At 50.6% G+C, this 11,882-nt stretch overlaps 1 protein-coding gene across 1 annotated transcript; it reads right to left on the minus strand.

Annotated features, from left to right (window-relative positions):
* Positions 1 to 1,302: 1,302 nt before the first annotated feature.
* Positions 1,303 to 2,294, minus strand: LOC115307289 (olfactory receptor 14C36-like). The gene has a single exon (XM_029958679.1). It carries the CDS (start codon positions 2,292 to 2,294, stop codon positions 1,356 to 1,358), a length of 939 nt encoding a protein of 312 aa, XP_029814539.1. The 3' UTR covers positions 1,303 to 1,355.
* Between the last annotated feature and the right edge of the window lie 9,588 nt (positions 2,295 to 11,882).

The following is an 11,882-nucleotide window of genomic DNA, read 5'->3' on the forward strand; positions in this document are numbered from 1 at the left end:
GGGCATTAGAGGACAAATAAGAGTCTGGAGTTCTGGGTTTGGGCCTTTTCTGGTTTGGAATTAGAGAAGTGGATACCTTTCCATGGGAGGAGCAGCACTTTTGGGTGGTTTTGGGGCTTGAGGTTACAAAGTGCATAAAGGTCCATCAGGAGTGTTTGCACAGTCAGTGTTTCAGAACCCTCAGCATTACCTGAATCTAGTTTTACCTCATATAAATCCTTCCTCTCTGTTGGTCAAGCCCCTCTTTCTTTCCCCAATTTTCCTTCCCTTTTGTCCCAGTTCCTCCCAACCTCCTCAGAACTTTCATCAGGATGGGCTCAGCTTTGTGATAACACAGTGCAACCTCATGGAATCAAGGAGCCACTGTGAAACTGCAGAACCTCATGGAATTACATGGCCATTGTGACCCTGGGGAAAGCCATGGAATCAAGAGGCCACTGGGACACTCCAGGGCCCCATGGAGCCAAGGGAACCCTGGGACAGTGGGCAACCTGATGAAATAAAGGGGCCATTGTGACACTGCAGAAACCCATGGAATCAGGAGGCCATTGTGGTACTGCAGGGGCTCTTAGAAACAAAGAAACCCTGGGCCACTGTGGAATTTCATGGAATCAAGAGGCCATTGTGACACTGGGGGATCTCATGGAACAAAAGGAATCCAGGGACTTCTTCTCGATACCAGTGTTGGGAAAAGACCTCAGCCTTGAGGAAGTGCCTGGAGGGGAACCCCTTTGCTGCTGGAACTGCTGTTGTGGAGCCCAGCCCTGTCCCAGCAGTGCCCAGGGCCTGTCCCTGCCTGTGCTCACAGGCCTGACCCACAGCAGGACAGTGACTGAGCTGCCAGAGCACTCAGGCCTTGGGCACGGACAGGAAAGGAGAGGGTGGGAGTGCAAAGAGAGCAGCTCTGAACAGACCCAGTGCTGGGGCTCCCTGGCAGTGCTGGGACTCTTTTCCTCTCTACATCTGCAAACATGGAAATGCCCTCCAGCTTCGGGGGAGGTCTTGGAGGAAGAATCTGGAAAAAAGTGTTTGTGTCCTTTCTTACACTCAGAGGTTGTGATTCCTCATGTACAAACTAACACAGGGAGGATGTTTGACAAATACCTTGTTGCACAAACTTTTATTTTGTTTAAATGCACACAAAGCATGATTTGTGATTTCTATATTTTGTGGGTGAAAAAAAAGAGGTAGAGAGTGAATTATATGGGATGAAGAATAAAATTTCAGTGTTAATGACAGGAACAGAGGGAAAAGACAGGGAAGCTCCCCCTCCAAACACTATCAAAAGCTTTAGAAGGCAGGCTGGGCCCAAAATGTGTTACACAATGTGTGTTCTGCAGAAGAAAAGAGGCAGTTTATTGCTTCTTAAAAAAACATCCAGTCATCGTTTTCTTTATGGCATCCTTGAGCTCCTGGTTCCTGAGACTGTAGATGAGGGGGTTCAGTGCTGGAGGAACCACTGAGTACAGAACTGACACAACCAGATCCAGGGATGGGGAGGAGATGGAGGGGGGCTTCAGGTAGGCAAAGGTGCCAGTGCTGACAAACAGGGAGACCACGATCAGGTGAGGGAGGCACGTGGAAAAGGCTTTGTGCCGTCCCTGCTGAGAGGGGATCCTCAGCACAGCCCTGAAGATCTGCACATAGGAGAAAACAATGAAAATGAAACAACCAGAACCTATCAAAGAACTTAATATAAGAAGCTCAATTTCCCTGAGGTAGCCTGAGTGTGAGCAGGAGAGCTTGAGGATGTGTGGGATTTCACAGAAGAACTGGCCCAGGGCATTGCCCTGGCAGAGGGGCAGGGAAAATGTATTGGCTGTGTGCAGCAGAGCACTGAGAAACCCAGTGACCCAGGCAGCTGCTGCCATGTGGGCACAAGCTCTGCTGCCCAGGAGGGTCCCGTAGTGCAGGGGTTTGCAGATGGCAACGTAGCGGTCGTAGCACATGATGGTGAGGAGGAAATACTCTGCTGAGATGAAGAAGACCAAGAAAAAGAGCTGTGCAGCACATCCCATGTAGGAGATGGTTGTGGTGTCCCAGAGGGAGTTGTGCATGGCTTTGAGGACAGTGGTGCAGATGGATCCCAGGTCTGTGAGGGAGAGGTGGAGCAGGAAGAAGCCCATGGGGGTGTGCAGGTGGTGGTCACAGGCTACGGCGCTGAGGATGAGGTCGTTGGCCAGGAGGGCAGCCAGGGAGATGGCCAGGAAGAGCCAGAAGTGCAGGAGCTGCAGCTCCCGCCTGTCTGCAAATGCCAGGAGGAGGAACTGGGTGAGGGAGCTGCTGTTGGACATTTGCTGCCTCTTTGTGTGGGGCACTATCCAAGGAGGAAATATCAGCAATATGTTAGCAAGAAACTTCTTGAAAAAAAGCAAAGCCATTTCCCAGTACTCCCCTCCCTGCTACACTCCCCCACCTGTTTTCCTTTTCTAGGAGTCTCTCCTTCAGCTCCAGGGCTGGAGCCCTGGCTGGGCCTCACTACATCTTCCATGAGGAGCAGACCCTCTGCCCACTGGCTGTGAGGGGTCAGCCCTGCTCTGCACCAGTGGGGTCATGGGCATGGTGGGCACAGGGGCCCATCCTGGTGTTCAGCTGTGTCAGATGAAACTGCTCCCAGTGCAAAAGGCCTTGTCAGCATCTGCACTCCCAGTTTCTGGGAAAAACCAGGACAGCAGAAGGCAGTGTCACAGGTTTATTTTGTTTGCTTTTTTTTTCAGACTCCCCTCGTCTCTCACAAGGACTGTTCCTGGATGTCAGAACCCCTCAGCACTTCTGATGCACTCGGGGAGAACAGAGAGGGTTCTGTCAGGCAGGAGGATTGTCTGGGGCTTGTGCAGAGAGAGGGGAGCTGGTCTGTCCCTCTCTCTTTGTTCCCAACTGCCCTGGGTTTGCTCCTTCCTGAGATGGAGATTGATCCCATTCCCATTTTTGTCTGAAAAGCCACCAGACCCTGTTGAGAGCAGAGGGATCCATCCCACACCCCTCAATGTCTCAGCCTGTCTCAAGGGCTCAGCACCCCACTTGGAGCCAAGGACACCCGTGGCTCATCTCCCCAACCCAACAGCATCTCCTGGCATGGGCACAGCATCTCTGCCCCTCTCCACTGGGGCTTTCAGAGAACACAGCTGTGCTGGGAGGATGATTTGCATTCTCCAGGGCAGCTCCCAGCTTGGAAGGACACCTCAGAAAAGAGCCAAGTGTCCTAATGATGGAGTCTGATTGAGGGAAAAAGAGCTCCTTACCCAGGCCCACAGACTTCACTGCCCACACCCCACAGGGCAGAGGACAATGGGAATGTCTCATTCCCAGGGACACCCCTGCCATATGGGAATCCCAGGATCAGTGTTGGACTGTGTAGCTTGAACTCCCCTCCCAGTGAGTCTGACTGAGAGAAGGAGGGAACAACCTCAGGACCAGGGGCAAGCTGAGAACCAAGGAAATGCACAGGGAGGGTCCAGCTGGGAGAGGCCAGAGCAGAGCCCACTGGGCACTAAGGGCAGCATCACCCTGAGCCAGCTGTGCCACCTCCCAGACACCAACAGTGCCAGCAAGTTGTTCTCAGCCCTGGACAGCTCCTCCCAGTTCCCTCTGGAACTCAAACCAGCAGGCATGTGGCTTGAGAGCTTGAGAGAAATCCCTCCTTGGACCTTCCCCTTGAAGTATCCCCTGGAAAATATCCTGGGGTGCTCTGGTTCTGTGAGCAGCCCTGACCCATGAAACTGTCATTTGATAGCAGAAGAAACTTGCCCGTCCCTGCCAGTCTTTGCTCTTTCCACCCCCAGCCTCTGCCCAGCCCTGAGGGAGCTCCCCAGCCCGGCTGAGAGCTGCCCCTGGCAGTGGCAGAGCTCCTGCCCTGGCACAGCCCTGGGCTGCAGGACCCTGCTCTGCAGGACAGCTTGGGGCAGCCTGGGTGGCACAGCCCGGCTTCACAACCCTGCAGCCATCCCTGGGAGAAGGGAACCCTGCTGGGATGTGCCTGGGATGGTGCAGCAGGGAGTGGGATGTGCCAGCATTAGGAGATCTTTGCACCAACTGCAGACACATTGCCCTTCATGCTGACTTACCGTGTGGGAGCCTGGAAAGATTCCTCCTCCAGTGGATCTTCCTCTCGACTTCCCTCCCAGCCCAGGCTGTGTGTAACCTCTCTCTGCCTTGCTTTTCTTCCCTGGGTGCTGCAGGCAGTGCCCTCAGCCCTGCTGGGCTGTGCAGAGGAGCTGCTCACCAGCAGAGCTGTCTCTTTGAAGCTCTTCTTGCTTGCCAGGAGCTCCCTGTGTGCCAGGAGCCCGGCCCAGCTCAGCAGCACAGCAACAGCCCCAGGCATTTCATGACCCTCAGGGGAGTTGATGTTGTTTACATGAGACTCAGTCCCTGAGAGGAAGTTCAAACAACTTCTCAAGAAGTCAAAGTGAGATTGAAACACTGAAGTTTCTTGTAGTGCTAATGAGTCTCACTGAGGGACACAACTGAGAACGTGTCCCCAGGTTCCAGTTAGAGCAGAAAACTGCAGACAGTGATGACAAGGATGGACAAGCAAGGGAAAGGTGGCTCTGATGCTGAAGAAACCTTGACTTGTTTCCTTAATCCAAAGGGCCAAGCCCTGACCCCCAGCCCCTGGGAAGGCAGATCCTGTCCCTGCCTCATTCCTCAGGGCTCTTCCTGGGGCACTGGCATGTGGGATGTGCAATGCCAAGGGCAGGCCCATGGGGTGGCACCTGCCAGGCTGCTGAGCAGGGACAAGGAGGCCATGAGGCCCCAGGGCTGCAAGGGGCACTCCCCTCCTCCTGGCATCAGGGGCACAGACAGCAGCCCTGGCCAAAGGCCTGCAGAAGGTGGCTCTGTCAGGGCCTTTCAGCTTCTCCCCATCCCTGTCTCCTCTCCAGCCCAGGCTGTCCTACGGTGTCCATGCCCTGCCCCTTTCCCTGCAGGCTGTCGTCATCCCCCCGGCTGCCCCACCTGGCTGGCACCTTCCTGCACTGACATCTCTGCGTCCTCCCTGGCTCTTCCTGCACACACAAAGCCTTGGGCTCATCCAGACTCCTTCTGGGTGATGTCTTACACCACAGCGTTTTCCATGGAGTGAAATTCCTTTTTCCCCATGTCCATTTGGGACGTCCCCAGCTGCACTTGGCATTAATTCTTTCTTTCTCATGCTCTTTTCTGCTATCACAGAAGAATGTACCATCTCTAAATCCTCCCTTCAAGCCTTCTGAGGACTGTCCTGTGCTGTCCTCAGTCTCCACACCATTGAGGCCACAGCTCCTTAGCCCCTCTCTAGTGCTCATGTGCTTGAGACCTTTAAACCCCATCTTGGGAATCTCTGGGCTCTCACTAAGGTTTGTGCAGATGAAAATGTCGTACTCATAGTCTAAGGAAAGCACAGTTACCATGACAACCACCATACATTCCCATTGCTATGGTCAGTTACCTTGGGAATAGAATACATTCTCATTGCCATGGTCAGTTACCATGGCAACCATTATACATTCTCATTGCTGTGGTAACTATCATACATTCCCATTGCTACAGTCTGTTACCGTGGTAACAATCATACTTCCCACTGCGACAGTCAGTTACCATGGCAACCAGCATACATTGGTATTGCTACAATCGGTGACCATGGCAACCATCACACATTCCCATTCTTCCCATCAGTTACCATGGCAACAAGCAGACATTCCTATTGCTATGCTGAGTTACCATGGCAACCATCATACATTTCCCATCGCTATGGTCGGTTACCATGGCAACCATCACACATTCCCATTCTTAGTGTGAGCTACCATGGCAACCATCATACATTCCCATTGTCATGGTCAGTTACCATGGCAACCATCATACAGTCTCATTGCTATGGTCAGTTACCATGGCAACCATCGTACATTCCCGTTGCTACAGCCAGTTACCATAGCAACCAGCATACATTCCCACTGGTACAGTCGGTGACCATGGCAGCCATCACACGTTGCCATTGTTATGGCCAGTTACCATGGCAACAATCATACATTCTCATTGCCACAGTCAGTTACCATGCCAACCATCATACGTTCCTGTTGCGACAGTTGGTTACCATGGCAACCAATATACATTCCCATTTCTACAGTCAGTTACCATGGCAATCATCACACATCTCCATTACTACGGTCGGTTACCATGGCAACTATCATACATTCCCATTGCTACAGTCGTTTACCATGGCAACTGTTATACTTCCCACTGCTGTGGTCTGTTACCATGGTAACCAGTATATATTCCCATTGCCATGGTCAGTTACCAGGGCAACCATCATACAGTCTCATTGCTACGGTTGTTTACTATGGCAACAAGCAGACATTCCCGTTGCTACAGTCGGTTACCATGGCAACCATCAAACATGGCCATTACTAAAGTCGGTTATCATGGCAACCATCACACAGTTGTGTTGCTACAGTTGGCTACCATGGCAACCAGCATACATTCCCGTTGCTACGGTCAGTTACCATGGCAACCATCGTACATTCCCATTTCTACAGTCAGTTACCATGGCAACCATTAAACACTCCCATCACTACAGTCGGTTACCATGCCAAACATCACACATTTCCATTGTGAGGGTCAGTTTCCATGACAACTAGCATACTTTCCCGTTGCTGCGGTCAGTTACCATGGCAACCAGTATACTGCCCACTGATAAAGTTGGTTACTATGGCAACCATCATACATTCTTATTACTTCGGTCGGTTACCATGGCAACCATCATACATTCCCATTACCACAGTCAGTTACCATGGCAGCCATTATACATTCCTGTTGCTACTGTTGCTTACCATGGCAACCATCATACATTCCTATTGCTATGCTCAGTTACCATGGCAACCATCATACATTCCCATCACTATGGTTTGTTACCATGACAACCATCATACATTTCCACTGCTACGGTATGTTACCATGACAACCATCATACATTTCCACTGCTACGGTCTGTTACCATGGCAACCAGCATACATTCCCATTGCTACAGTCAGTAACCATGGCAACCATCAAACACTCCCATCACTTCAGTTGGTTTCCATGGCAACCACCCAACAGTTGTGTTGCTGTGAAGGGGCAAACAGAGCTCTGCAACTCCAGAGGACACAGCACGGAACAGGGAAAACTCTTGCCAGTGATTTCTCTTGACCTCAGTGAACTTCCACAGATCAATCAAGAGCAGCCCCCAAAGCCATGTCCAGTGCCAAAAGGCCCTTGAGGGGCTGGAGCATGTCCAGAGAAGGGAACGGAGCTGGGGAAGGCTCTGGAAAACATGTCTGCTGAGGGACGGCTGAGGGAACTGGGCTGGTTGAGTCTGGAGAAGGGGAGGCTCAGGGGGGACCTCATTGCTCTCTGCAATGACCTGAAAGGAGGTTTTAGTGGGGTGGGGGTCGGTCTCTTCTGCAAAGCCTTTAGTGACAGGAAGAGAGGAAATGGCCTTAAATTGCATCAGGTGAGGTTCATATTAGATATTCAAAAACCCTTTTTCCACTGAGAGAGTGCTCAGGCATTGGAACAAGTAGCCCAGGGAGGTGGTGAAGTCTCTGGAAGCATTCAGGTGGCATCTGGATGTGACACTTTGGGATGGGGTTTAGGGGTGATTCTGGTGGTGCTGGGTTGACAGTTGGACTCGAAGATCTGGAAGGTCTCTTCCAACCTTGATGATTCTGTGATTCTCTGACCTGTCATCCCTGTTTGCAGGTTTGTGCTCTAACAAGACCCTGGGGATGTTTTCTCTGTGGGGTCCAGAGGTTTCCATCTGGTCCCTCTGCTTGGAAAGCCTTCCAAATCCATTCTGGTGAGGGGAGGTGGTGATGCAGCAACAGCAGACTCCTCGTGGGATGCCTGGACACCCCTGGGGAGGCAGAGCTGGGGCCACTCATTCTGTGCCCTATCCTGGTTGGGTGCTGGGGGGACTGCCCTGAGGAGAGACAAATGAGGCTTCTCCCGGGGAAAGCCTCAGCCAGAGCTCAACTTCCCAAACAAGGCTGGGGCTGGGGGTGTGCCGAGGGGGAAGTTGTCCTGCAGGCAGCAGGACAGGACAAGCAGGACTCAGTCTGCTCAGGACACGGTGCATCTGAAGGACACCATGGGTTTGGGCCCATTGTTGCTGCTTTATTAAATCACAGCCACCTCCAACTGGCTCAGTGGGAACAGAAGAGCAGCGCTCGAAGTTTGAATCGTGGTTTTTGCTGAAGATTTGAAGGCATCAGGATTCCAGTTTTCCTGCCTGTATAAAAGACAGAGTTTCTTTTTTGTGATAACATCTACGACTGGAAAGATCCCCAGGCAGCAACCATGGATGATGTCATAGGGATGATGTCACAGGAGAGGTGTGATATCACAAGAGAGATGTGATGTCCTAGGGGGGCTGTGATGTCACAGGAGAGCTGTGATGAGACAAGAGACATGTGATGTCACAGAGGAAGATGTAATGTCACAGAAGAGGATGTGATGTCACAGGAGAGCTGTGATGTCATAGGAGAGCTGTGATGTCATAGGATAGCTATGATGTCACAGAGCAGGATGTGATGTCATAGGAGACATGCAATGTCACAGAGAAGGATGTGATGTCACAAAAGAGACTGCGATGTCACAGAAGAGGATGTGATGTCACAGAGGAGGATGTGATGTCACAGGGGAGCTATGATATCATAGGAGATATGAGATGTCACAGAGGAGGATATGATGTCACAGAGGAGGATGTGATGTCATAGGAGACATGCGATGTCACAGAGGATGATGCAATGTCACAGAATAGGATATGATGTCACAGGAGAGAATGTGATGTCATAGGATACATGTGATGTCACAGAGGAGGATGTGATGTCACAGAGGTGGATGTGATGTCACAGGAAGGATGTGTTGTCACAGAGGATGAGATGTCATAGGAGACATGCGATGTCACAGAGGAGGATGTGATGTCACAGGAGAGCTGTAATGTCATAGGAGAGCTATGATGTCACAGAGGAGAATGTGATGTGATAGGAGACGTAATGTCACAGAGAAGGATGTGATGTCACAGAGCAGGATGTGATGTCACAGAGCAGGATGTGATGTCATAGGAGACATGCGAAGTCACAGAAGAGGATGTGATGTCACAGGAATGATGTGATGTCACAGGGGAGCTGTGATGTCAAAGAGGAGGATGTGATGTCATAGGAGACCTGTGATGTCACAGAGGAGGCTGTGATGTCACAGGGTAGCTGTGATGTCACAGAGGAGGATGTGATGTCACAGGAAGGATGCCATGTCACAGAGGAAGATGTGATGTCACAGGAGAAGGATGTGATGTCACAGGAAGCATGTGATTTCACAGGAAGGATGTGATGTCACAGGGGAGCTGCGATGGCACAGAGAAGAATGTGATGTCATCAGGAGGATGTGGTGTCACAGAGAAGGATGTGATGTCACAGGGAGAATGTGATGTCACAGGGAACTGTGACGTCACGGGAGAGGTGTGATATAATGTTATAGATGAGATGCAATGTCACAGAGGAGGATGCAATGTCACATGAGAGCTGTGATGTCACAGAGGAGGATGTGATGTCACAGAGGAGGATGTGATGTCACAGAAGAGGATGTGATGTCATATGATAGATGTGACTCAGGGAGGAGCCGAGGTTGGGGAGGGCAAAACCGGCCCCAGATTGGATCGGGAATGGGGACCCCCCCTGCATTCCCCTGTGTCAACCTGCTCTGGGGGCTTTGGGAGGGCACCTCCCCCTCAGTGGGCATCCAGCTCACCCTAAAGGTGCCAGGACCACCCCACAGACCCCCAAGGACCCCCTAAATCCATCCAGAGCCCACCCCTCACCCCCTCAATCCCCTTTTCTGAGGGACCTTTAGGGGCACTGGTGGCTGAGCTGGGCAGCAAAGTTCATACCTGTCTACAGCCTGAGTCACTGAAATGATGATTTTTAAGCACAGAAAGGAGAAGCTTGAGGCAGTTTGTTGAAGGCAGAAGGACTGATTTCTCATGTATTTTAATTACTTCTGAAATGCTTCAAAGCCTGGTTTTCAGGGTTTTATTTAATTTGGCAAGTTCTTGGGGTTTTCTTGGGCTTTTCTTTGTGTGGGGGGTGGGTGGGTTGGTTGTTTTTACAGTTACTTGTTTCATATACTTGGTGCTTTTCCCAGGAGAACACTGATTTGTGTAGAGACAAAATCACTGGAGAATATCTTAATCTGGGGATAAAAATACTCCCCTGGGAAGGATGCAGGATGAGTTGGTATTATTTATTTAAGAGTTTCAGGCCCACAACGAGCAGTTTCAGCCAAATTTTCTAAGTGACTGAGGAACCCTTTTCTCCAAATGTGCTCCCCTGAGGCAGTTTCAAATCCCCAGTTGTGATTCAGTTTTCTGGAATGATTCTAAATTAATTAAATGCTTTTTTTGGCCATCATCTAGGCAACTGCTGCCACGGATAACATCGATTGTAAGAAGGCAGAAGAGAGGGACATGAAAGGGCCACCTGTGAGCAAAAGGTATTTTTCATTTTCAGGAGTCTCTGAATTTTTGTTACTAGTTTTCTGTTTCTGTGGAAGAGTTCAGTGTCCTCCCTCCTGGGAGGGATGGGAACAAATGATTAAACGTGGAAAATGTTCCGTTCCAACACTGCAAACTGCAATTTGTCCAGATGGTCTAAAGATGTCCAGATTATCGAAATCCTTCCATATTTTTGTTTTCAGGGAGAGAAAAATATTTGATGAAGAAATCCAGCAAAGGCAAAAGTACAAGGCCAAGCCTGCGGAGAGCTGAGGGGTGGCACCGGTGGCCCCAGAATTACATAGGGAAAATAAGAAACACAGGAATTTTGGGGTGGGATTGAGCCATTTTCAGTGGGATTGATCCACTTTGAGGTGACAGGTTGAACCCTCTTGACTTTTGGGATGCAGAGCTGGGAGAGACTGGAATGTTAATGGTCCATGGCGCCAACACTCTCCAGTTGCAGAAGCAGTGGGGGCTTTGCTGCCCAAGGGCAATGGAACCGCCCGGGGCAGAGGGGGGAACACCCACCCCTGGAGGGGACAGGCTGGGCTTGGAGCCAGAGAGGGGAAGTGCTATTTTTGTGTTTTTATATCACTATAGACAGGAGCCAAAACTGCCCCAAACCTACTTTACATGGAGACAGAATTGTTCTAAATTAAACCCTACATATATAGATAGATATAAATATAGACATAGATATAGATAAACTAGCTCTAATCTGCCCCAAGGGATCAGTTCACAAGACCCTGAGTCACCCTCACTGTCAGGGGGGTTGGGACAGGGGCTGGACACAGGGAAGCTTCTGGCAGCTGCTCACAGAACCCACCCCTGGAGCCCCCAGGAACCAAAACATGGCCATCTAAACCCCAATACACTGCCCAGCATGGACCACCTGGACCGTGGGTCACCAGGTCTGTGCCCAACGTGGGTCCCTGTGGATCATCCAATGGGGGTCCTCCGATGGCTGATGGAGTTGGAGCAGCAGCCAAAGCTCTTCCCGCAGTCGGGGAACTCGAAGGGCTTCTCTTACTGTGGGTCCCCTGGTGTGAGGTTGTGGTGCTTTGAAACTCCCAAAATCTAATTTTTAAGTTCAAGCCCCCCTCCCACAGTTTGCTCCTGTGAGAGGGTTTAGTGATGGTATGGACTTGATATCTTTTTCACCCCATGTGGAGACTTTTCAGACAAAACACAACCATTTGTTATTGGGGGAAGGGGAAAATATTTACAAAGGTTTATTACACCCACATATATATTTACATTAAATTAAATTTCTCCTCTTCTTCAATAAAAGTCCAAGAAGAAAAGAGTCTTTTTATCACTTCTCAGGCCATAGTTCCTTCATTTCAGGTTTTGTGGCACCGGTTAGTGTCCTCCATTTTTC

The sequence above is a fragment of the Manacus vitellinus genome, unplaced genomic scaffold (assembly GCF_001715985.3).
Source record: "Manacus vitellinus isolate BGI_N305 unplaced genomic scaffold, ASM171598v3 ctg7180002434041_pilon, whole genome shotgun sequence".
Lineage (NCBI taxonomy): Eukaryota > Metazoa > Chordata > Aves > Passeriformes > Pipridae > Manacus > Manacus vitellinus.

What these genes read in the sequence shown, in the direction of transcription:
- LOC115307289 (XM_029958679.1), bottom strand. Translation starts at nt 2,294, where the DNA reads ATGTCCAACAGCAGCTCCCTCACCCAGTTCCTCCTCCTGGCATTTGCA.